This window comes from Ictidomys tridecemlineatus, chromosome 8, assembly GCF_052094955.1.
Source record: "Ictidomys tridecemlineatus isolate mIctTri1 chromosome 8, mIctTri1.hap1, whole genome shotgun sequence".
NCBI classification, from domain to species: domain Eukaryota; kingdom Metazoa; phylum Chordata; class Mammalia; order Rodentia; family Sciuridae; genus Ictidomys; species Ictidomys tridecemlineatus.
The window spans coordinates 123,606,673-123,631,395 of NC_135484.1; the positions used below are offsets into that span (position 1 = coordinate 123,606,673).

The 24,723-nt window shown below is 54.7% G+C and overlaps 2 protein-coding genes across 2 annotated transcripts; both read right to left on the minus strand.

Annotated features, from left to right (window-relative positions):
* Positions 1-11: 11 nt before the first annotated feature.
* Positions 12-4,912, minus strand: LOC144366295 (ral guanine nucleotide dissociation stimulator-like). Its single transcript, XM_078020377.1, has 6 exons — positions 4,299-4,912; positions 2,883-2,998; positions 2,486-2,716; positions 1,563-1,677; positions 1,271-1,368; positions 12-1,106 (listed from the first exon to the last, which is right to left on the minus strand). The coding sequence occupies exons 3-6, from the start codon at positions 2,603-2,605 to the stop codon at positions 879-881; spliced, it is 561 nt and encodes a 186-aa protein (XP_077876503.1). The 5' UTR covers positions 2,606-2,716; positions 2,883-2,998; positions 4,299-4,912; the 3' UTR covers positions 12-878.
* Positions 4,913-5,072: 160 nt separating this feature from the next.
* Positions 5,073-19,046, minus strand: LOC144366297 (uncharacterized). The gene is made up of 6 exons (XM_078020378.1): positions 18,789-19,046; positions 14,597-14,741; positions 9,501-9,632; positions 7,104-7,291; positions 5,928-6,136; positions 5,073-5,691 (listed from the first exon to the last, which is right to left on the minus strand). Exons 3-6 carry the CDS (start codon positions 9,546-9,548, stop codon positions 5,390-5,392), a joined length of 747 nt encoding a protein of 248 aa, XP_077876504.1. The 5' UTR covers positions 9,549-9,632; positions 14,597-14,741; positions 18,789-19,046; the 3' UTR covers positions 5,073-5,389.
* Positions 19,047-24,723: the final 5,677 nt, after the last annotated feature.

The window sequence follows — 24,723 nt, forward strand, 5'->3', positions numbered from 1 at the left end:
ATCCTGGCAGGTCACCTGGAGCAGCATGGGAGACAGGCCTTCAGGAAATGGGCCTTGAAGTGACTACTCAGGGGCAGTGGGCAGGGGCATTCTGGAGGCACCTCCACTCTAAATACAAGGGCAACATCCATGACCCTACTACCTGAGGGTGACCTCCTGCGCATCGTGTAGGCTCTTCCCATAGGCTACTAGCCCAATCCTTGTACATAGGACTTCCTGGGCTTGCCATTGCTCTTTGTGGAGCTGCACTCCTCTTGAAGTGAAAGGACTCAACTACTTGCATACAGATGCAATCTCATCCCACAAGTTGGGAGGAATGGGACAATAGCCTCCAAGATCCCAGGTCTGCCCGAGGATGCAGGCGGCATTGGGAATGGCCTAGGCACAAAACCTAGAGGCTTTGGTCTGGATTGCCAGGGCCAAAAACAGACCCAGGAACATGACCACACACAGGAGTGCTGAAACATAGCCACAAGAGCTCCTGGCCTCCAGAGGCTCAGTGCTGGCTGGGATGTAGGAGGGCACCTCATCCGGCAAGGGTGGTCATTGGGTTACCTGGACATTTAGTGTGCTTGCTCCACATCCATATCGACTCTGCAGAGAGACTCTCTCAGCTCCTTGTTCAAGGAACATGCAGAACCTCACACTGCTGTCCTCCTCCATAGATGTCAGCATCCCATACAAGGGAACCTGCAACCTAGGTCCTATCCTATTCTCATCTGTCACCCATACCTGCCCCTGCCCTTCTGGACTGCATGCTGCCACCTGACACACAGACTCCCTCAGATATGGCAGTGGACAAGCTGCTGCTCTCCCTCATCTCAGCTCCAGCCCTTCACACTGACCTCTCCCTTCTTGATTCCCCTCTATCCTCCTGATCATCCAGAAGCTCCAAATTCAAGAGGGCATGAGTAGTCCATGGTATTGGACCAGTGTCTGTTCCCCACCCAGGTGTAAGCACCAGGGGATACCCCTGCTCCCAGGCTTACCAAAACAGTCTTGGCCATCTTTGGACTTTGTGTTTCTAAGTGGACACGAATTAAGCAGGTGTCTCCCACCTGCTTGTGGGAAAGCGGCCTGGAGGACTTGCAGGTTGATTCTGAGAACTGTGGGGGATGGAACATCAGCAAACCCAGAAACAGAAAGCCACCCCAGCCTGTCAGTTGGCTCTATGGGCTTCTAGCACATATGTCCAGGTGCTCAGGCTTCTTATTTCCCCAGGTGGGAGTGGAATGGCAGCACAAGTACAGCTTGAATAAGGTAGGTGTACCTCCTTTCCCTTGACCTGGGGGCGTTTCCTCACGATAAAATATTTTATTCCCGGATTCATGGACAGACACACCAGTGAGTGGTCAGAGACCTTGATTTCTGCAGAGCGAAGTGGAGAGAATTGTTAGGTGGCACTCAAGGATTATACCACAAAACACCCACAACCCCTGAGAGTCTCTGCCAGGCCCACCACACTTTGGTGTTTTGGGGACAAGGCCCACTTTCTCTTGGCTGTGAGTTATCCTGAGCCCACTGTGGATCATGTCTCCCCACTGTCTGATTGTCCTACTTACTCTCATCCTCAGACATCATACTCAGCAGCTCAAAGTTGTTCACATCCTCATGCTGCAACAAATTTTGGTCCAAGGCCCTGCGGATGAGGCTTGTCACCGTCTCCTGACAGGTCACCTGGATCAGGGTGGGACAAATGTCATCAGAGAATGGCTTTTAGAGGAGCTACCCAGAAGACTGTGGTCAAACATTCAGGAGAAAAAGAGGCAGATGCTTTGAAAATTTTGGTCCTGACTGCCACTACACAAAACAGACTCAGATACAAGAGTGTGCACTTGAGTGCTTCATGACAGCTTTGAGAGGCCCTGGCCTCTGGAAGCTCGGTGCGGGTCTGGTTGTAATGATGTACTGGACTCAGCACTGGCAGTCACTGAACATGTCTCCTCTGCAGCTGGACACCTACAGCATTAGTGTGTCTACTGCACATCCATAGAAATTCTGCCAAGAACCCCTTTAGCTCCGCATTTACATACATGCAAAGGCTAACATTCCGAAGCTTTGGCATGACCCCCCAGGTGATCCCGACCCCAAATTCCTACACCTAGTCATGCTAAGGAGGTTCTCTTCCCTGCCACCAGGAACACATCCCCTCCTACACATGTGACAAATCACTGCCACCTCCTCTGCTCCAACCTCACTCATTGAGAATACCAAGTTCTAGGAACTGCAGCCTACACCCTAGACATATCTCTGCCTTCATCTGTCCACAGCACTTCCGTCTGCACTTCTGGCCTGCAAATGCAAAACCCACAATACACAGGCCCACTCACCACTGGAGCTGGGCATGCTGAGGCTCTCCCTCCTCAGGTCAAGCCCTTAAGACAGACCTCTCTCTTCTTTATTTCCCACCATAGCCCCAGGGTTGGCTGTGTCTCCTGCCTTCCGCTGTGTGGACACCCAGAGGCAGCCCTGCTGTCGGGCTTACCAGGATGCACTTTGTCTCCCTCAGGCTCTGTCCCTCTAGGAGGACGTGAACAAAGTGGCTGTCTTCCACCTGCTCGCTGGAGTGAAGCAGTGAGGAGCTGCTACTGGTGACTTTTCTCATGCAGCACTCATTGCTTTGGGTGGCCTGGGGCAATGGTCCTGCAGCCACTGTAGAGCTGCTGCTCACAGCTGCTGGGGTCCTGGATGCCACTGCCACAGAAGGCTCCAAGAACTGTGGGGGATGACAACATCAGCAAAGCCCAGCAACTGCACCCCACCCAGCCTGGCAGTTGGTTCTGTGGGCATTCTACAACATCCATCCAGAACCTGAGGTTCTTGTCCCCTTGGAGGATGTGGAGTGGCACCAGGAATAAAGACTGAAGAAGGTGGCTGTTTACCTCATTTGGCTTGACCGTCAACGACTTGCTGGCAGCTGTTTCCCGAAGAATAAAGTTATAATCCACTCCTCCATCCAGGTCGTAATATACTTTCCCATCAGCAGGGATCCTCAGCTCTGGAGAGGCAGGGGCAGAGGCGTGGTAGGTGACAATCAAGGAATATACTACCCAACCTTTCCCACAACTGAGAACCTCTGCCAGCTCACGTCTCACACACAGACCTGAGAGCCCCCGAATCCAGCTACTGTTCCACCAAAGACTCCCCACTGATTCCTCCCTGAGGACCCTCTATGCACAGGAGGTCCAGTACAGGAACACCTTTCAAGGAAATAGCCCCTTGTACCCCAGACCCTCTTAGTTCATGTTGGACCCACTAAAGACAAACAGCTACACTTTGTATCTGGATTGGTCCCCAAAGACTCATGTGTTCAAGGTTTTCTCCCCACTGCAGCAATGATCACAGGTGGGTTTGGGGAAAAGCACTTGATGGTGGGTGCCTCCACCTTGCCAGTGGATTCATCCATTCATACAAAGCTACACTAATTTGAGGGTGTGGTTTGCAGGTGTGTTGAGCGTGGGTGGAGGATGTCCACAGCAGGGCTGTGCCATCCAGAGCAATATATTTCTCTTGAGTTCCCCACTTCTGCATTTCCTCCTCATGAGTATAATTCTCATTCACATTTTTAATCAATTTATTGTTATACTTCTTGTTCGGCTTGTGTTTCTCCTTCTTGTTCTTGTTCTTCTTCATCTTCTCCTTATGCTTCTTCTAATAGTCATCTTGACCTTCTTATTCATGGTCTCTTCCTTCAACTTATTTTCATTTTACTATTCCTCCTTCTCCTCCTCCTCGTCCTCTTCTTCCTCCCCCTCCTCATCCTCCTCCTCCTCCTTCTTCTTTCCTCCCTCCCTCCCTCCCCCCCTCTCTCTCTCCAAGAAGGGTTTACAAGCTGTGAAGGGTTCTATTCTACCACACACTTCTCTCTAGAAATGGCCTCTGGTCCTAAGTGGACTCAGTTTGCAAGGAATAGAAAGATTGGAAGCCAGAAATGATTGTTCATTGAACTGCTTTTCTCATGTACTCGTCTAGGTCAGGAAAGGCTGCCAAAGTAGGCATCCTGTGGTTGTCTGTCTTCTTTAACACAAGACAAAGAAGCCTGTGTTCTTGGCCCCTTGTGGATAATAGCTTTGCAATGCCTCCTCAGGCCAAGGAAAGAACACATGATAGGCAGGTCCACAGCCCCTGGAGAACATGAAGAACCTGCAGATTTATGCCCCATCATTACACTTTGTTTTGTGCACAAGTCCCACCATACTCTTCCTGGGCATTGGGTCAATGCACACTGTGTTTTGGCTCCCAGTTATCGTGAGCCCACTGTGACTCACTGCTCCCTACCCTCTGATGGTTCCACTTACTCTGATGGTTCGAGACAATTTGCAGAAGCTCGTAGTTTTCTGGGTCCTCCTGCTGGAGCAAGTGTGCATCTAAGGCCCTGCGGATGATGACTTGAGTGCTGTCCTGGCAGGTCACCTGAGCAGGGTTGGAGAAAGCTCATCAGAGAGGGAATTTGGGAGTAGCTACCCAGAGGACAGTGCTCAAGGACAATCAGAGACAAGAGAGCTCTCAACACAAGGGCACCATCTTGATACCCTGCTACCTGAGGCCTTCATGTGATCATGTGGGGTCTTCCTATGAGCCTCTAGTCCAATCTTGGTACAAGAGTTTGCTTCAACCTGCTATGCCCTACAGGGACAAGGGTATAAGAACCAAAAGGCTTTGTACAGACACACTCTACTCCCATCAAGATGGGAGGAATGGTCCAGTGGACTTCCATATCCCTGCTCTGGTCTGGGATGCAGCTGCATTTTTGTGTGGACCAGGCACAAACCCTAGGTGTTTTGGTCCTGACAGCCAGGGCACAACACACACTAGGACTCTTTAATGATAGGCATGGAAGCTGCTGGGCTCGAGAGTGTCAGTGCTTGCTGGGGTGTCAGGAGGTTTGGACTCAGCAGGTGCCGTGGTTCAACATGGCTCCCCTGGAGGTGGTCACCAGAGTCTCATGATGGATACTCCACACCCAGAAAAATTCTGCAGAGAGAGCCGCTAAATCTCTATTCACATACATGCAAACTAGGACACTAATAGGCCCCTCCAAGTCCCCCAGTTGTCTGTGACCCACACCTATCCACCCTAATCATTCTACAATGGCTCCCTTCCCTTCAACCAGCAACATATCCCCTCCCACACACAAGAAAATGACTGCCAACTTCTCTGCTTCAACCTCCATGGTTCAATATACTCCTCCTCAATACCAAGGTCAGTAGAGGATGGCCTGTACCCTCGATATTTCTCTGACCTCCTCTGAACCCAGCACTCACTCCTGCACTTCTAACCTGCACACCCCAAAACACGCAGGCCCACTCGCACCCAGACCTGGCATGCTGCTGCTCTCCCGCCTCCCTCTTCCTCATTTTATGCTCTTCTTCCTGACCTTCCAGAAGCTCTAGTTCAAGAAGACAGGCCTAGTCCAAGGTGTTTGCTGTGGACTCGGTCTTCCCCACTGTGGGCTCCCAGGAGACTCCCCTGCTCGAAGACTCACCAGGATGCTCCTATACTGTGTTGCCATTTCATTTTCCAGGTACACGTGAATGAGGCACCTGCCTCTCACCCGCCTGTTGTACTGGGGCCGTGGGGAGTACCGAGTGGAGACCCCTGATGTCCTGGACTCCGGCTCTGCCCCTTCCCTGGGAGAAGGCTCTGGCTCTGGGGTTGGCTGAGGAGCCGATACAGGAACTGAGCTTGTAGCTAGAGGAGAAAAGATGCCAACATGACTGCCTTGCCCTGACCTTCCCACAGACAGACAATACCCCTGCTGCCAGGAAGAACTCAGGCCCTTAGCCCACACAGGACCTCTTTGCAGACTGGGGTCACTTCCTGAATGGACAAAGGCTTATCCTAATTTCCAGCCCAACACCAGGCATACAGACTCCCTGCAGTGGGACAAGAGTCGGACCTCTCCTCATATACCCTTAGGTACTCACCCCGGTCCGCCTGGCTCTCAGGCGCTGCCTGGCTTGATATGCCATCTTCAGTTGTGGCCAGGAGGTGGTATGTTTGATGCTCCAGGTACAAACCAACCAGCAAGAGCCCCATATATGGCAGCAGCTGCTGCAGACTCAGAGAGCCTGGAGGCTGATGGGAAGCCTCGGTGTAGAAGTTAATCCAGGTCCCCAGGAAGGAAGGTGAGGCACTGTGGGGAGAAAGGTGTGGAGTCAGCAAAACCCTGGCTTTGCCTTCGCCACGGCCTCCAGAGAAAACCTCTGACCCTACACTGGGGAGAGCAGTCTTTCCTCAGCCTTCCCAAGTCAAATCACCTTGCAGGTCCCTATTCTGGAAACAGGAGCCCACCCTCTTGACCCCAAGCCCATTCTATGTTGAAGTTGGTCCAGGGGTCCACCATAGTCACTGAAGAGGACAACGTGCAGTTATGCCTCATGGAGTCAGGGATGCAGTCACATGTAGGATATGTACTCATGGCACCTGCGGTTTTAGGCTGACCCCCATGAAAAGGGACACAATGGCGGTCATTTGCACTCCATTTTTCACTGAATTATGAAATGTGACTGGAAACGTGTTTTCACACAGTGGGTGCTTTCTCCATGTTCATCAGTGAATGAGCCCAAACTGCTGATTCCCACATCTCTCTGGGTGTGGGAGCTGCCATGTCCAAAGCCCCTGTCCAGCTATGTCCCAGCTAGGACGCTCTGTCCCACTATGTATACTAACATGTCTTTATTAACCCAAAAGTGCTTTTCCCAAGGCCCGAGTTTTGAGACGCCTCTGGCACAGATCTACGTTCTTCAAGAAGCCAATATCACACCAGAAAGACCACCTGGCCTCGCTGAGTCCACCTGGGAATGAGCTCAGTTCACACCATTGAGCTGTGGTGCCAGGTGTGTGGGGACTGCTCCACAGACCTCTGTGGATCAGCTGGAGTCAGGATGGTTTCTCTGCCTAAGAGGGAAAGTTCACTCCCCTTGCAAGGCTGTGGCAGGCACCTCCAGGACTCGTCCCATTCAGGGCTGAAATTCCACTATGAGTGTGGTCCTCTATCTCATTAGGTATCACAAACCTTTGGGTCCCTGAGAGGTACATGGCAGCCCCAAGACCCAGGCATGAGGGGGCTACACACTTGGGCTTGGTGGTCTGGTGCTTACCTTGGGAACAAAAGATCCAGCACCTGCTGGGTGGGGATGGAATCCCAGGAGATTAACCCCATGTTGCTGCTGAAATGTAGGTTTCTCCCACAAATGACAGGCAGGAGCTCATTCCTAAGCTGGTCCTGCCTGTAAGGTTCAAGGCTCTGTACCCTGAAGGGCTCCTCCGTGTTCTCATCATTTTCACCCTGGGTTGGGACCAAGAATGGTGGGTTCAAAATGGAAATGGTGACAAACAGAAAAATGACTTGTGCCAATACACTAGAGTCAAAGCACAATGGGACAGTTCCCATCAGTACAAACACACACACACACACACACACACACACACACACACACACACACACACACACACAGTCAGAATAGGAGTCCTGGGCCATTCATCAGGGATCAGACTAGAGGGCCTGCTGGGCTCAACTGTCCTGTGCTACTCACTGTTACTCTTGAGCTCCTCTGCGACAATTGCCAGAGGATCTGGCGTCTAAGTTGAAGCCTCATCCAGTGCATCCACAAAAGGGCTAGTTGGCCCCCCTGAGATTCCTGGGAGCCTGAGGCTCGGCATTGTTTGCAAGGACAGGGGAACATCCTTCTCACTCCAGTTTCTCCAACCAAATGAGCTCGGTCAGTTAAGTGGGTGCCTGGATACCAGGGTTCCATGTTCTGTTTGATCCATTGTCAAGGCAATGATGTCATTTCCTGTGCCCATACCTGAGCCTCTTTTCACATAAGACCACTTTCAAAAGCCCTATGGGCTGCTGATTTCTCCTCCATGCCTACCCATCTCAGGTGTGCATGTGTTCACCAACAAGTACCCAAATACCCCCACCAGCATCTGCCCTGCTTGGTGCCTCTAGAGTTCCAGCTTGGAGCCTTCAAAAATGCATTCACAACCAGTCCTTCCCTCTCAGCAGCCTTTGGACCCTGGTCCCATCATTGTGCAACTCATGGTGTGCCCAGTCTTTTCTGGAAAGTAGGGTAGCATCTAATCAGGGATTGGTGTCTCTGATTCATACATAGCATATGGTTTCTATGAAATCCAGTGAGGGAGCAGGAGTAATGAAGCTGATTGCATAGATGACCTCAGGGAATACTGACAGGCCAAATGAAAAATATGTTCCAGCTAACCATTGGTATTTGGGCTTCTCAGCCCAGTCCTGTTTTTAAAAAAGGTGCAGACAGGCAGTGTTCATTAAAAAAAATGTCTACCATTTAAAAGTGGGTAATTTAAATGGCATCTAGTTACACATCTGCTAGAATGGTCTGGCAACATATGAATTTCATTCTAACAACAACAACAAAACATAGAAAAAAACATAGACATAAAGATAAAACCTTGTCTTCACCAGGATGCCTAGAAATAGGTTTTATTTGGCTCATGCAAATATCTTTCAATAGAACTTCTAATTTCTGAATGAACTCATTCAATTTTATAATGTCTGAAACCCTCTGTGATCATGGGAAGCACTGCTGACAAGACACCAGAGGGCCAGAGCACTTGTGCCCCCTACAGGGGTGTCTCTTGGCTATCACCAAAGACCGTTCCCCTCCCGGGGCAGCTGAGAGCAAGCTGGGCCTTGGAGCAAGGATTAGTGTTTAGGTATAGACTATGCAAGCAAAGGAAAATGTCTTTAATAAAACTAAAATTAAAAAGTCACATTGAAAAATTTTTAAAAAGAAGAAGAAAATAAGGTCAAGTAGAGGAACGGGCAGAGGCATCCAGAGGAAGCCCATTTTCACAGGAGAAAATCCCCCAGTGAAAAGCATCAGAATAGATACCAAGAAAAATACCAACAAAAACAGTGTGCTCCCACTATGTATCTACTCCACATGCAAAAGTTAGAAAGCTAGATAATACAATCCTGGCCACAGGTAGAGCTATTCAGAAGAGCCACCTGGCAGTGCTTAGTCAAAGAAGTAAACATGCACACTTTGATCTAGAAATGCCACCTGTGTGTAAACCAGGTGGTGCTTAAGCAGTTTCACAAGGGGACATGCACAGGGAAATTTATCCTCAGGTTCCTTATAGAGTTGTCTGTGCTTACAGAAGGTTGAGGGCTGTCAGGGTGCCCACAATTGGGAAAGTAAAATGCTTAAAAGGTAATGGATGCCAACCTGGATATATTAATAGAAATCAATGAAAAACAATAGATTTACATGACAGTAAAATCCCTGAGTTCAAGTTCTTGCTAGCCTACCTACCAACAATCATGCTTGGTTAAGACACTGACATACTTCAAGGCAAAAAAAGGAGAAAATATAATGTCATTATTACTTTTCTTAAAAGCAAATAAGGAAATGGTAATATTTACCCAGCCATGACCTGTTATGCATAATATGTGAGATTATTGTGGACATGTTGGTAAATGATGATCTACTCAGATACGTTCCGTGACTCACCAAATGCAAAGGTCCATGAAGAATTACCGTCTCCACACATGAATTCATCGTCAAAAGCCTTGAGACAACAGGGGCTTCACAAAATGGCTTCTTGGCCAACTTGATGAGTGCGTCCTCGGACAATGCTTCCACCTGAAAGATGTCACCAACTTGTTCTCATTCACATTTCCACAGTGCCACAAAAAAGAAACAAAGTCTGATACTCTATTGAGTGAATCCTCAAGTGGACCAAACACCATACTTCCTTCCATATTTTAGAATTAACAAATGCAACTTCAACTCAATAACTTGCATTAGGCAACATGCAACCACAACCTTCCCCTGAGCCAGGGAAGCTGACCCCTCTCTGAATTCAGGAGGTCCTGGCCCCACCAGCATAAACACGAAGTTGACACAAACCTGGCACTTTGATTCTGTGAATTATGGTCAGGACTGATGAGTCAGCTTTGTTGGGATAACTGCTAAAGGAGGACTGTGTATCCCTTAATTTTCTAGCCAATGGCCTCTGGAAAGAGCCATTTATCCTGGTTTAAGGCCTTACTTTTAACGTGTGCGGCCTATTCTCAGCCATAGTGGCCTCTTGTTTTCTTTACATTTAATGTTTCATAAAAGCAAATGGCTCCGAAGCCCCTGAGACAGGTGAATGTCCCTGTTAGCTGCCTGCATTTGGAATTTATCAAAGATCTTTACACGGAGACTCTTTTCTGTCAATTCCAATCTTGAATCACAGAAGTGCTCCTCACAGGGGAGGACACTAGGGTGGCCTCTCCATGCTGTCCCCTACCTGTGCGTATGGCAGGCTCCCTGGGGCACCTGAACACCTGGGGCAGCTGTGCAGGAGCTGGGAGGGGGAGCTGAAGCGGGGCTGGCAGGCTGGCTTGTTCACCCACTTTGTCTCCAAACTTAGGAAGCTAGACCTGGAAGGTGTGCATGGGGAGTAGGTTTTCTGAAGCTCTCTTATTTAAGGCTGCAATTTTTCCTGGGGACATCCTGGACCGAACCCTAACCACCTCCCTGCCCCCTGATTCTGCCTCAGCTTTCATCTGACCCAGGTGCTGCCCCCTAGGGGAGCCTGGGGAAGCTGCACCTCTCTCCCTCCTTGGTTCCTCTTGGGAAAGGAAGGCTGCACCAGGGTAGAAGAGGCAGATGAATTCCAGCTCTGCTAGAACCTTCCTGGGTGAGGAGTGGTGTGTGTTGGGGATGCTGAGAAATAAAGTCTCTCCGGTAGGGCCCTAAAGAGGATCGCACTCGTTTCGCTGAAATGCAGGTGACAGGGTCTCTCTCTCCCCCCAAGGCAGGATCTTTGTCTGGGTTTATGATGTCGTCATTCTAATCAACGCCATGTTAATTGCCCTGGATGAGAAGAACCCCTTCATCTCCTAGCCGAGTGGCTTTTCCTTTCTCTGTAGTTCTTGAGATCCTCCTGAAGTTGTACACGCATGAGCCCAGAGCCTATTTTGAAAGGAAGCAGTTCTGGAACTGGTGAGTGTGTGTCCTAGGGAGGGGACAGGGGACTTCCTGTCACAGTTCAGAGACATGGCTGCAGGTCTCCAAGCTCCACCTGTGTAGAGGCATCTTATAACGAGCTCTTGGAGGGGAACCCTCTGTGTGGGTAAAGGCCGAACTTCCCAAAGTCAATTTGAACTGTCTAATTAAAATGAGAACACAGACCTTGACATCCTGGAGTTGGGAAGGATCTTTAAAAGAAGGAAGCCCAATGTTTTTCTCTACTTTCTCACAATACTTCTTTTTTTAAAAAAAAAAAATTTGTTCTTTTTAGTTATAAATGACAGTACAGTGTATTTGGACCTATACATACATGGAGTATAATCTCCCATTCTTGTGGTTGAACTTGGTGGTATGGAGTTCCACTGGTCATGTATGCATATATGAACTTAGGAAAGTTACGTCCGATTCCTTCTACTGTCTTTCCCATTCCCAGCCCCTCCCTTCCCCCCACTCTGCCCTGTCCAACCTGGTGATCCACCCCTATCCCACCTATGGTCACTCACAATACTTCTGACACCAAGTGTGGGTTATTTTTTCTCACACCTACCAACTGTCCAACTCTCTGGTCGTCAATTTTGTGTCCTGCAATTCAATTAAATTTGGACACAATTTGTCCACAGTTAGCATCAAATACCACAGGTTGAGGGCTGAGCCAAGACTGAGGACAGTCCCCAAGACTGTCCTCTCTCCAGACACCAACTGCATGTCCACATTAACACCTGTGCTGCTGACTGATCGCCTATAAATCAGAGGTGACCAGAAAAACACTTCGGTTACTAGATTTCTGGTTGTTGTACAAGGGTACAGCTCAGGTCAGCCAGACTGAGAGGTACAGGGTGCAGGAAAAGGGGTGCGCAGCTCCCATACCCTCTCCAGGTGCGCCCTTCCATGCCCCTCAGTAACCCAGAAGCTCCCCCAACACTATTGTTTTTTTTGTGGAGGCTTCGTTATGTGTGCATGACGGATTACACATTGGCCATTGGTCATCGACCCAATCTTCAGCCCCTCTGCCCTCCCCAGAGGTAGGGGGGCAAGGATGAGGGTGGGGCTGGAAGTTCTAGCTCTCTGATCCCCTGGTAGGTTCCCCTGTGGATTCACATACCCATCCTGAGGGGCTTTCCCAGGGAGACCTCATTAAGCTCAGGTGGGGTTGAAAAAGGGCTTGTGATGAATAGCAAAGGATGCTCCTTCCACCTCTGTCATTTATCACTGGAGGGACAGGGCTCTTAGGCGTTCAGGTCATGAGACTAGGGATGAAGGCCAGGCATCCTAGAACATCATGGCCAAGGAGGCATTTCCTTTGGCAGCTTCCTTGGCCCGCTCCCTAACCTCACTGTCAGAAACTCAGCCTGTGTGGCTGGCCAGTGGGCTGTTGGCTAGCCCTCCCCTGGGCGGTGGACATGTCTCCCACGAGCCTTCCCTTCTCCAGGCCGCTGGTCTCCACCCTCAGCCCTGGTGCTATGTGCCAGCTGGTGCGTCTTGAGCTGCTGTGTGTCGAGCTCTGCAGGGCACAGAGATGCAAGCCGCAGGCTGACTTTGGTGGTGCACAGCTAGGCGGGGTCTGACTCCAGTGACCACTGCTCTTAGTGCCAGGAAACTTCTCCCGAAGTGCACGTGGCTGGGGGGGGGGACCTGGTCGGTGTTTTCTTCTCCTTTAGCACCACTGTCAGGAAAGTCATGGCACGATGAATTCTACTTCCATTAAGTCGTAATGCACATAGTAAAATTAATACCAGGAAAGACCTACTGTGCATTCTGCAAGTATTCTTCACCGGATGGGCACAGTGGTGCACGCCTGTGGTCCCAGTGTCTTGGGAAGCCGAGGCAGGAGGATGGTGAGTTCAAAGCCAACCTCAGCAACTTAGCAAGGCCCTAAGAAACTCAGCGAGACCCTGTCTCTAAATAAAATATGGAGAAAAAAAAAAGAGGCTGAGGATGTGGCTCAGTGGTAAAGCACCCCTGGTTTAATTTCTGATGCCCAAAAAATAGAAAAATAAAAATGTTCTTCACGAGTATAGACTTTTGTGGAAGGCGAAGTGATGTGGGTTAGTGATTCCTGCATCTCTGCAGGTGACTCAGAGCAGCCAATGGATGATCATGGGATGGTTCAAGCCTAGTGTTTCTTGCTTCCCATGCAGTGACCTAAAAGTTCCAGAAATGAATTTTAGCACTGGCTAGTTATCTCACATAAGCTGTTGGTTCAGTTTTCTGGGGACCCATCAGAGCCTGAGCTTGACATGCCTCTCACTTGATTCTTAATGGACTTTGCTTTTGCCATTAGGTTTGACACGCTGATCATAATCGCAGCCTGATGGCCACGGTGGCTGATGCCACCATTCAGTCAGGTCAGTGCCCCCAGCTCTAGGCTTCACGGAGGATCAGGTGCTTACTCAGTTCTCTGTTGAAAATCCACCCTGCACTGTGGAGATTTGGGGGCCAGGAAGGGGGACACCAGAAAATTATTAAAAGTGTTCCATATTCAGGTTGGAGATGTGGTTCAGTGATAGAGCACTAATCTGGGGTTGAGTCGCTCATAAAATAGTGGTGATTTGCAGATGGCCGTGCATGGCCTCCCGATGCTTTGAACCTTCTCTGGATTTTTTACAAGCCCCAGTGTGTGTAAACGCTATGTAAATAGTCCCTGCCCCGGGTTCTGCTTAGGGAGAGACAAGATGTTTTTCTGAGTACTTTCCATCTGCAGTTTTGAAGTCCATGGAAGAGGACCTGCAGAGGTGGAGAGGGGCTGCCAGGGACCACGGGCATCCCTCTCAGGGAGCTGGTTGGTTAGGGGCACACCCACTGACCACACCCTCTCCTTTCCCCTGGTTTCTCCCACCATCATGGAGCACCCCACCACCAGGGCAGGAGGAGGAAAAGGTGCCTACGGCCTCGCCCCGCCTGCCCCGCGAGGAGCCCGAGCAGGGAGCGGCAGGGACTCTCTTGGGCTTTGTGCATGGACAGGCGTTCATTCCCAGTGGGCAGAAGCAGGCAAGGGTCACCCACTCTCACTGGAAGACTGGAGAGGGGCAGGAGCCCAGGGATGGGGCTACCCGAGCGGGAGGCGAGAAGGAGCTCCGAACAGAGACAGCGTGCGCGGGTGCTGCCCCCTGCTCCTGCCCCCAGCCTCCCACCTTCATCCTTGGAGTTGAGGTGTCTCCCGTGGCAGAGGCAAGGAAGGGAGCAGGAAACCCGAGTCACCCATCTTGGTGTCACGCCTGCTGTGTCCCCAAACTGAGCAGAGAAGGAATGAGACGCTGGGGAGGGGCGGATGGGGCACCCCAAGGGCTCCATCGCCACCTGGTGCTGGGTGCTCCCCCTGGCCCAGTTCTGACTGCCCCAGAGGCCCAGGAGAGCTCTCCTGCCTGTTGAACAAGGAGGCCAGCGTTGGGCCTGAGAGGACAGATATCCCATCCTCTGGATGTCAGACCCTGGACACGGAGGACGGGGGGAGCTGTCACAAAGGCCAGGGCTGCTGGAGGCCCACCACCAGGGTGGGACCTGCAATGTCCCCCACCCCCAGCCCACCAGGACGCGGGGACTCCCAGCATGAGATGTCATGACTCCCGACCCCTGCAACCCCACGTTACCTGTGTTGGTGGCAGACTGGGTGGCCCCAGGCACCGGCCGGGCTGCCTCTGTGGGGCATTCTGTGGCCATCCTCAACAAGCCAGCAGACCACCATGCAGAGGGCATCGAGGGCAGCAAATGCCACCAACTGGCATTGGAACAAACCTGTACAGGAACACGACCCCTGGTCAGTGGTCACAGGGCACTGGGTCCCCTCCCACCAGCATGAGGCCTGAGCCCCCTACCCCACCCACAGGAGCCCACACCCCAGGGACACTTCAAGGCTCCAAGCAGACCCTCCCCTTGAGCCCTGGTCTGGGTGCCCAGCACTGTCCTGTGCTTTCTTGTCCACCTCTGCCCGCTGCCCGGGCCCCTTCCCAGCTGCCTGTGTGGGTCTCATCTTGGTCAGAAACCACCTCCCTGGACGTGGGAGGGGGACCTCCGTTCAGACGGTCCCAGGAGGAATCAGCACATTGCCGTGCCACAGAGAGGGCCACTTCCAGGGTGAGCCTTAGCAGGGACTGGACCAGCAAATCAAGGTGACAGCAGTGTGCCAGCCGGTCCCCAGGAAAAGCTGGTGGGAAGTTCCCCTCCTGGGGCTCTGGCTGGGGCTGATGCTGTGGGAAGGAGGCGAGCCTGAGAGAGTGCAGCCGAGAAATGCTCACTCTACAGAAATGCTCTCAGGGCCTCCCACAGAGGGGCAGGCAGTGGACCAAGAGGACATTGACACAGGACTGGTGTAGCCCTTGATGGAAATAGTTCAGGAGAGAGGCCAGGGGACCTGTCACAATGGGGAAGGAGAGGGTGAGGCCACAGAAAAGAGAGAAGCAATACAGAGGAGGAGGGGAGGGGCCTAGGATCCGGGCAAGGGGTGCCTAGGCTGGAGCTGCTGGCCGTCCTGGACAGAGTGGGCCGACAGCTCCACCTCAGACCTCAGAATGGGCCTCATTGGGAAATAGGTTCTTTGCAGGTGGATTAGTCAAAATGGAGTCATCTTTGATATCGGGGGACGCAGCTGTTCTCACTGCCGTCCTATGAGAAAAGGAGGGACACACAGGGAGGAGGTAGCCTGTGGAGACTGACACAGAGACTGGGGTGAGGTGGCCACAAGCCCAGGGCTACCTGGGCCACGGGGAGCTGCGGGGAGGATGAGCTCTCTCAGCCAGGGTGACCTGTGGCCGCAGAGCTGGGAGGGGACAAACGTGTCTATATGAAGCCACCTGGTGTCTGGTCATGTTTATACAGATGACCCTGCGGGAGGTGTGTGTGGAATGGAAGGTGCGGGGAGGAGCGGGAAATGTGGAGGGGGAGGTGAGGCAGAGGGACCGTTTTGCAGATGAGTCTTGACTGTCAGGGAGACAGAGGGAGAGAGACAGGCCGCGGGGCCCCCAAACATGACCAGGTGAAGGGGACACTGATGCTTTACAGACAGAAAGACTCTCATTCATTCATTCAACAAACAAAGTGCACCTACTAAGTGCCAGAAACTGATCCGGGCTACAAGGGTCAATAAGAACACAAGCCCTGGCCGCCTGGCATTTCTTTTTTGCATTACAGATAGATAATAAATACAAACAAATTCAAAAAGTTAAAACAAGTTAAAGACCAAGGAGCGTTGGGCAGAGGGGAGGAGGGATGGGATGCTGGTGAACTTATGGACTTCGACACAGCACGTCCCAAGGCCCCTTGTCAGCTGCGGCTCCATGGCCCCTGGCCCAGGGTCGGCCTGGTCTCTGAGGTTCTTCCACTTGACACAACATGCCATGGCCACAGGGACTCCTGGTCCTCCCAGGGTCTTGCTGGGCTCTGCTTCCTCCCCACTGAGGACACCAGGGGTCGGGGGCCACCAAGCTGTCCACTGGCCTTGCCGAGGCCCTCAGCCTTCCAGGCTGGTGGCCAGCCTGCCTCTGCCTCCTGGCTCCGTGCTGCACCTCTGAGGCCAAGTGACCACCTGCTCTGGCACCTGGTTCTCCCTGTTCCCTGAGCCAGGAGCATGGCCCCAGGCTGGCCCCCCAGAGGCCGCAGCAGACAGCACCTGGGCACGTGAACATGGGTGAGGACCCAGGCAGCCGAGGTTCCAAGGCCACGGCCCAGGAGTCCCCGAGGTCTTCACCCAACACAGAGCCAGGGTGGTCCCCGCGCCCCAGCACCCGCAGGCAAGAGAACCTGTGCCTCACGCCCCACCCAGCAGCTGCCCTGTCCCCAGCTGGCCTGGGGACCCCTCGTCCTGCCTTGTCCTGCCTCGTCCTGCTGCCTGTGCCCAGAAAGGAGGCGGGAGAGCTCCTGGCAGCCACACGCGCTGGGCACTGGACCCCTCCAGCTCGCTGCTGTGCTCCCGTGACCCCTGGGTGTGAGGAGCTGGGCGAGGACACAGAGGGAGGAGGTCTGAGGGCCACCTGGCTGCTCCTGCCCCGTCCTGGCAGCTGCTGGAAGGATCAGTGGATGCGACATGACCTTGAGTGCTGAAAGACACCAGAGGTGGCAGGGGCATCCTCGGCTGGGGTGAGCGCTCGGTGGCCCTGGTCCTCACCCACATGAGCCCGTGAGGGTGGACGCCAGCTCCAGGGGCCACATCTCCTGGACAGCCTGCGTTGCCACCAGGCCTTGCCCACTTTGTGTGCCCAGGGGGCTGGGGCAGAGGTGGCCTTGGGAAAAGACCCCACACACAGATGTGTTGGGGGGACAGGAGTGTCGCAGGGCAGGGTCAGTCCAAGGCTCCTGCAGCTCCAGGTCCTCCTACTGAGACCTTCTTCCTGCCTGTCCCCAAGGAACCAAAGCTGGCCCTTCACCCCGGGGACCCCGGCATCATCCTCCCTCCATCCACACGGAGTCCAGTGGACATCCCCCAAGGGCTCTCAGACCTGCCCCATTGCACTGGGTGCTGGGTGGCATCCCTGTGCCCGCTCTCCTGTGATGCCCTCGGCAGCGTCCCCTGCCTCCATGCTGGCCCATTCCTGACCCCACAGCTCCCTACCATGTGGTCCCTCCTCCTGCACCCCAAAGCTCCCCACTGTGCACCCCTCCTGCACCCTACAGCTCCCCACTGTGCACCCCCTCCTGCACCCCACAGCTCCCCACTTGCACCCCCTCCTGCACCACACAGCTCCCCACTGTGCAGCTCCCCGCCTGCACCCCACAGCACCCCACTTACACCCCCCTCCTGCACCACACAACTCCCCACTGTGGGAACAGGGACTGCAGAGGTCCCCACACCTGGCCCACAGCCCTGCTCAGAGGCTGGCAGGAGCAACTGTAAGTTCCCATTTGAGTTCAGGCCAAGACCCCGTCCCCTCACTGTCCTTGAGCCTGCCTGGTGCTGCCGTGGGTAAGGGTCCCCCACCAGCCATTGACCAGTTGCACACGTGCAGATCCGTGTGGTCTGAGCTCTCTGCAGGGTGACCTCTGCCTCCCAGCACCTCCCTCGCCGCCTGGGCTGACCCCCTCTGGAGACGCAGGGCCATGTGTTGCCATAACAACCCTCCCGCTCCAGGAGGTCCCTGTGCAGCTCTCCTCTGGGGACTCTGCGGAGTGGCTTCCCTGAAGGAGACTGGAGGCCAGACCCTGCCCTCTGTTCTTGGGGTGTGGAGCCCCTGTTCACCCGAGAGAGGGCCAGCAGTGCCCTGGGCCTTCTGGGCACTGGTCAGCACTCAGCTGGGCCACTGGCGCTGGGCTCAGGCATCTGCACGTCCACTCAGGACATTGCGCCATAAAGCCTGGGGGAGAGAAGCGAGCCCAGGGCCCTTTCTCCTGGGAGCCCAAAGCCCCCCAGGGTGGGGTCGTGGCCCTGGGGTGTGGACGCAGGCCTGCTCTTGGTGGTGGTCCTCGGATCTTGGGTGGGCACCCTGCCCGTGGATTAGATGTGACTTGAGCATGTCCCCAAGGGCTCATGTGTCAGGAGTGGCCCTCAGCATGGGGATGTTGGGAGGTGGGATCTGTGGGGGACAAACCAAGGACAATGACAGGAAGAAGCAAGGCCGCTGTCCAGTGAGCCTCTGGTGGTAGGGCAGCCAGTCCCCTGAAGGTCCTCTGACCCCGTCTCAGGAGGCAGCCTCTTCCTCTCTTACATGGCCCCTGTCGTGCCACCGTCTGCCACCGGCTCCTCCCCAGAGGCCCAACTGGTGCCCCCCACTCCATCTCGGATGTGGAACCTCCAGATCCAGGAGCGAAATGAAGCTTGATTCGTCGCGACCTCCGCCTGCCAGGGTGACTCACCCAGGAAACGGTGATGACCAGCTCAGCTCTCCAGGGGCCACAGCCATCCAGCTCCCAGAACCCGGGATCGCTGGGAGAAGCTCACACATCCGCCATATGCCGGGGGAGGCTCAGGGTGTGAGAAAGACTGGGCCTAGGTCAGGAGGGGCCCCGGAGGACCCTCCCCTGCCGCAGCTCAAAGCCCCAGAAAACAGGGGACGACGCTCGGGCTTCCTTGTCCTGCAGAATCCTGTGGACAGGACACATAACTCTGGACAATCCCAGGGACACAGAAGTCTCTCTCCACGCACGTAGCCTTCCTGCCCCAGGGATAAGGCCCCGGAAATACATTTACTCTGGGAAACCCTCTTTTGGCAGCTGGGTCTAGTCAACTCTGACTTTCAAACAGGGGCTGTTAAATGCCAATCGCTTTGATTTTACATTTAAACCCAGTTGAAAGCTTTCCAGGCTCCTAAGAGAAAACGCTGGTCAGAGGACTTGGCTTTTCAACCATTTTCTTTCAGAAACTCTTTTAAAACCGTAACCGCCACTCATAAATTATAGATTCTGTCCCTGGCCTCTCATGTTCGGTTACATAACCTTGTTAACATAAAAATTAAACACGAGAGATGAATCAGCTAAATTGGATTCACTTATATAGATCAAACGCTGAGCCCAACCGGGAGCCAGAGGCCCTAAGTGCAGCCAGGGAGGAATTGGTTCTTGGGTGGGTCTTGATTGGGTGGAGAAGGAGGGGAGGTCTGAGGACTAAGCGCCAGCCTTCAGGGTCGGCCAGTTCTGACCCTGCAGCCTGACAAGTTCTCACAAAGTGAGGAAGGGGCTGCCAGGGTCGACGGGGAGACCTGGGGGGTGTGCCAGGCACTTGGGCAGTTCTGGGTGCCCTCCCTCCCCGCTAGGCCATTTCCAAGCCTCTTTTTGTATATTATCTCCTCTGATGCTCCCCGAGCAGAGCGGGGTGGGGGGAAGCAAGTTCCGTCGTCCCAGTTCTGCTAATTGAAGTGCAGAGGCTGAAAGGCTTCCAGGCCCTCTGTAAACAGGGGCCTCCTCCAACGGAAGAGAATTCAATCAAGCCACCCGATTGTTACTAGTCTAGACGTGGCTTGGCCTGAGTGTCCAAGTCCTGGTCTAGCCCACTGTCCGGATGCCAGTCCCCACACCCATCCACCCCACACTCGGAGCTCCAGTGCCCTGGAGCCATCCCTCGTCCATCCCAGGACTCCCTGCTCCTCAGCCCTGTCCTCAGCCTTTGGGGCTCAGGTTGCACACTGCCCCAGAGCCCTGGGTTCAGGGTTCTCCTCTGTGCTCAACAAGTCCTTGCCCTCTGCCCCTCGTAGCTCCATCGTTCCATTTGAGCAGCCCATCTCCCTGCCTGCGACCCCCGGACTCCAGCCCTGGAGGCAGGCGCCTCCGTTTGGGCATCTGCAGGTGGCTGCACAGCAGGACTGTGTGTGTGTCAGCTGCGAGGCCTGGACACATGGCTCAGGCAGGACCTCAGCCACAGGTGTGGTGGTTGTTCCTCAGCAGTGTCCCCAAGACTGTCTGTCCTCTCCGAGCGGCCTTCTCCCTGGGGGCGCACGGTGTGTGCTCGGCTGGACCCGGGCCTCATCGACACTGGCCCACGTGCTCTCCAGAGCCAGCACCCGAGGCTCCGACCTGACTCCACAGTGTCCCTCTGACCCCTACGGGCACCTGGCACCTTTTGCAGGAGGGGGAAGCACCATTGCCTTGGACGGTGCTGGGGTTCCCAGGAGGGCCGGAGCAGGGGCCAGGTTGGGGAGTCTCCTGGGAGTGCCTCTGGGGACCGTGGCAGTGGGAGGAAGCTCTCCGGGCATCACAGGGTGGGGGCCTGCCACGGTCAACACTGGGGAGTCTACACCAGCTCCGAAGCCCAGTGGTTAGTGTCAGGAGCTCAGGTGGGGGTCGGAGAAGGTCTGATGTGGCATTCCCAGGGGGAGCTTACCAAGTTCTCACGTGCAGAATCCCATCAAAAGCCGCATCAAAGGCAGGGTGCCCTCTGCAGCCAGCACTGCGTGGCCAATCAGCAGGTCGTGCAATGGTTTTAAAGCTACCTGCCAGCGTGGAAATGAGAAGGCAGGCCCAGGGGTTCTCGCAGGTGGCAGGTGACGGGAGGTGGCACGTGAGGGCAGGCCCCACTCTGCCCTCCACACATGGCCGTGGTCTGCAGGAACCTCTGGGAGCCGCCCCTCTGTGGTGGAAAGTAGTGTTCACGTCCCGATAGACTGAAGCTGACCGAGGACTTCGGTGGCTTCGGCTGACCGCAATCTGGTCCCTGCCCTTGGCTCTGGGCAGGCCCTGCTGCCCCACGTGGTGGTTGACACAGCCCCAGGGATACTTTGGGTCTTCCAAGGCAGGGTCATGAGAAGCTCACAGCAGCCACCTGGGCCTTGTGGAAGATGGGCTCTTGGGATTCCTGTTGGGCAGGGAGTCAGACACCCTGTAACAGACCTGACACCCAGGTTCAGCCACACCGTGAAAGCCAAGCCTGGGGAGGATGCTGACCCTGCAGAGAGAGCACATGCAGATCCCAGAGCTGGGGCCCAGTGCCCGAGCCAGCCAGGAAGCCATCATCCAGGAACAAACCCCAATGTCGAGTCTTCCTCACGTCTCAAATGCAAAACCAACGAGATCGTGAGCGCAAGAACCTGGCTGTTCCCAGCCCGTGAGCTTCAGAGTGGTCTGTGCTACAGCAAGAGATCCCCAGAGCCAGAGCCCAGACTCCCACCGAGTTCAGAAGGATTCGAGCCCGAGTCCCGAAGACAAGCATGATTAGCACCAGCTCCACAAAACCCCCCACTTAGTCTCCATTTTTTTTCCAGTAAATGTCATGCTCCAAGGGAGAATAACCAAGGAAAGTTCAAAGTAATAATATCAGAAATCTGCTTCCATTTTTCTCTTTTGACATTTTATTGTGATATGAAGGCAGATGATGAAGGCCCTGATGGGTATATTTAGTTCCTTTTGTTGGTGAGTGTTCAAAGGTAGGTTCTGTGTTGCCCTGATTAGCACCAAGGATGCAAATACCTGAGCTGCTCCTTCACCACACTGAGTCACGCTGCAGACACGGGGCCCGTCCACGTCCAGGACCAAGCGTCTCATTAATGGGTCCCTTTTCATGAGCCCAGGAGCTTGGCTCCGTCAGAAACTCCCCTGGCTCTGGCTGGGGCACAGCCCAGATGGCCCCACACCTGCCCCCCAGCAAGTGCACCATTTTCCTCAAGGTCTCTAGAGAGCAAGGGATTGCCTCCCCAGTCACATGCCACTCTGGGATTCAGTGAGCACTCTCTTCTGTCACATGTCACCTCTGGGAGCCAATGGGGGCTGTCACTTCAGTCACATGTCACTTTCAGGATCCTTGGGAGCCCCTGGGAGGCCCTGCTCTGTCCAAGGGGCGGCAAGGCCTGGTCAGGGGCAGGACTACCACCTTCCACCTTGGCAGACACCCTCCTGTCTTGGTCAGTGCCAGCAGGTGGCCCCTGCCCCTGTTGTGCGGCTCAGCCTCTCTCTGGCAGGGCTGCTTGCTTAGCCTTGGGGGCCAGGTGGGCTGCACACCGAGGCCTGGCCCTCTGCTGGTGGCCGTTTGGGCGTTGCTGTTGTTTTTAGGAGCAGGCTCCTTGGTATTACCTCTTCCTTCCTCACACGGGGCTCTCAGGATCCCCATGCAGAGGGAGTGTGACTGGCCTTCGGATGCTCCATGTCCACCCAGGTGCTGCCCCGCCGCCCAGGAAGCCATTGGGAGCAAACCTGCTTGGGGTCCCCATCCACGCGCGGCATCTCCAGCAGCCCGCTGGTCAGGGGTTTTCCAGATGAGATCCACGGGCATCGCCGGGGCTTGCGCTGGTGGGGAAAGAGAGGAGGTCACCCTCCCGTGTGGCTTAAGTCCTAGGCCAGACAGCCCAAAGCCATCAACCTACGGGCAGGTAAGTGCAGGTACTGAGAGTGACAAGAGGAGACGGGGTGACAGGGTGCCCTGCGTGGGCCAGGGCGTCCAGATGGGGAGGTGGGGAAGGCTCTGCTGGGACAAGGAGGGACCTGGAAATCCAGGCAGAGGGACAGCAAGGGCAAGGACCAGGAAGCAAGGACCTCGGAGCGTCGAGGAGCACCAGGAGGTCAGGACGGAAAGCGCAGGGTGGCCCTCACCCTCCATCAGCCCCCGCGCCATCGGAGGCCAGCTCCCCCCGACTGCTCTGCTAAGAGGTGGCTCCCACTGGGCACCTTTCTGTGTCTAAGCAGCTTTCTAGGCCTCTAGTCCCTCAGCTCCGTCTGCTGGCCACGTCCCCTGTAGGAGCGCAGCGGGGAAGGGTGGTCTCTGCCTTCAGGGCACAGCCCATGCCTCCTGCTGCTCCCGGAGCACGGTGGCAGCCCAAGGAGTCACCGCTGAGTGGCTGAGTGAGCGACTCACCCACATGAGCCACCTCGCCCTCGGGGACTTCGTTCCAAGCTCCCCAGGGACACCGGGAACTGCAGATGGGACTAAACCCTATAAGTGCTGTGGTTTTCTTTTCCTTCCTGCGCCTGGCTGTGGTGACGTTGAGTTATAAAATAGGCACAGGAAGAGATGAGCGAGGACGGCTGATCATAAAATAGAACAGCTGGGACAAGAGACGGCCGTGACGCTCCGAGGTGGCACTTCCTCTGTCCCTCCTTCACTGTGCCATGCTGACCACAGGTGACGGCAGGGAGCAGACACCATGGACACTGGGGGTCTGCTGCAGCTGGGGAGGATTTAGCACGTGGGTGTCCATCTTCGGGCCTGGAGGACAGGCCTCCCGCTGTCCTCGCACACACCATTGTGACAACGGCACAGCCCCACTTGCTGCGGGCTCTTGTTCACTAGGTTTGTCTGAGAAGTTAGTCACCTCCAGGGTGGGATTGTGGTGGTGTCTGTTCTGTGGATGAGGTGACGAGAGCGTGAGAGGTCACACCTCACCCAGTGTCACGCAGATGCTAAGGGACAGGAATGGGACTCTCTGGAATCTGCAGCCTGCAGAGCTCGGACACCCGGCATGGAGCAGGACTGGGTGCAGGGCCTCTTCCCCCCGGCTTCTGCCTCCTGTCTACACCCTCTCTGTCACCGAGCAGCACATTAGCTTCTGTCCCCCAGGTGGAGTATCGTGGGGCCGTGAGACCCTCTGGAGCCAAACTGGGCTCTACCTCCCGGGAGCCGCTCATCTCGGGCAAGTGAGTGTGCTTCCCTGTGCCTGGGTCTTGCCATCTGTAAGACAGAAGTCATCAGGACGGCAGCCTCGCACATCTCTCAGGAGGCTGAACACACTCATTCTGGAGAAGCTCCGTGTGACAGTGGGGCCAGCCTTGCTGGCACCCTAGAGACCAGGCAAGGTGGGGAATCCAGCAAGGTCCCACCCTTCCCGGTGGCCATGGGGGTGGGGCAGCCAGACAGCCAGGGAGCTGGGTCCCCAAGGGCGACAGCTCCTCTGCTAAGAGAGGGGACCTGTGAGCTGCCTGTCTGGAGACGCACCAGAGGACAAGGTGGCCCCAGGCAGAGAAGGGAGCACAAAAGCCCTGAACTTTTAGCAAGTTCTGAAGACGGCACGAGGGCAGTGTGGCAGGGCGCTGTGTCCACCCACAATCACCAGCTCTTCCCAGGTCCTCAGGGAGGGACATGCTGTGCAGGGACTGAGCTAAACGTGCTCGGGACCAGGCTCAGGGGGCCTTGGACGAGGCCACAGCAGGAGAGGAGGCATCTCCCATGCCCACACTTTCATAGGGTCAGGGTCAGGGTCAGGGTCAGGGTCAGGGTCAGGGTTAGGGTTAGGGTCAGGGTTAGGGTCAGGGTTAGGGTTAGGGTCAGGGTCAGGGGTTATGTTTAGGGTTAGGGTCAGGGTCAGGGTCAGGGTCAGGGGTTAGGGTCAGGGTTAGGGTTAGGGTCAGAGTCAGGGGTTAGGGTTAGGGTTAG

Bases quoted from the DNA above. Each gene is read 5' to 3' on its own strand.
- LOC144366295 (XM_078020377.1), bottom strand. From the start codon at position 2,605: ATGAGAAAAGTCACCAGTAGCAGCTCCTCACTGCTTCACTCCAGCGAG. The intron at 1,678-2,485 runs GTAAGCCCGACA...ACCCTGATCCAG, and splicing joins GGGAGACAAAGTGCATCCTG to GTGACCTGTCAGGAGACGGT. The intron at 1,369-1,562 runs GTAAGTAGGACA...TTCGCTCTGCAG, and splicing joins TATGATGTCTGAGGATGAGA to AAATCAAGGTCTCTGACCAC.
- LOC144366297 (XM_078020378.1), bottom strand. From the start codon at position 9,548: ATGAATTCATGTGTGGAGACGGTAATTCTTCATGGACCTTTGCATTTG. The intron at 7,292-9,500 runs GTGAGTCACGGA...GTCCCAACCCAG, and splicing joins TTCATGGACCTTTGCATTTG to GGTGAAAATGATGAGAACAC. The intron at 5,692-5,927 runs GTGAGTACCTAA...TTTCTCCTCTAG, and splicing joins TGAGAGCCAGGCGGACCGGG to CTACAAGCTCAGTTCCTGTA.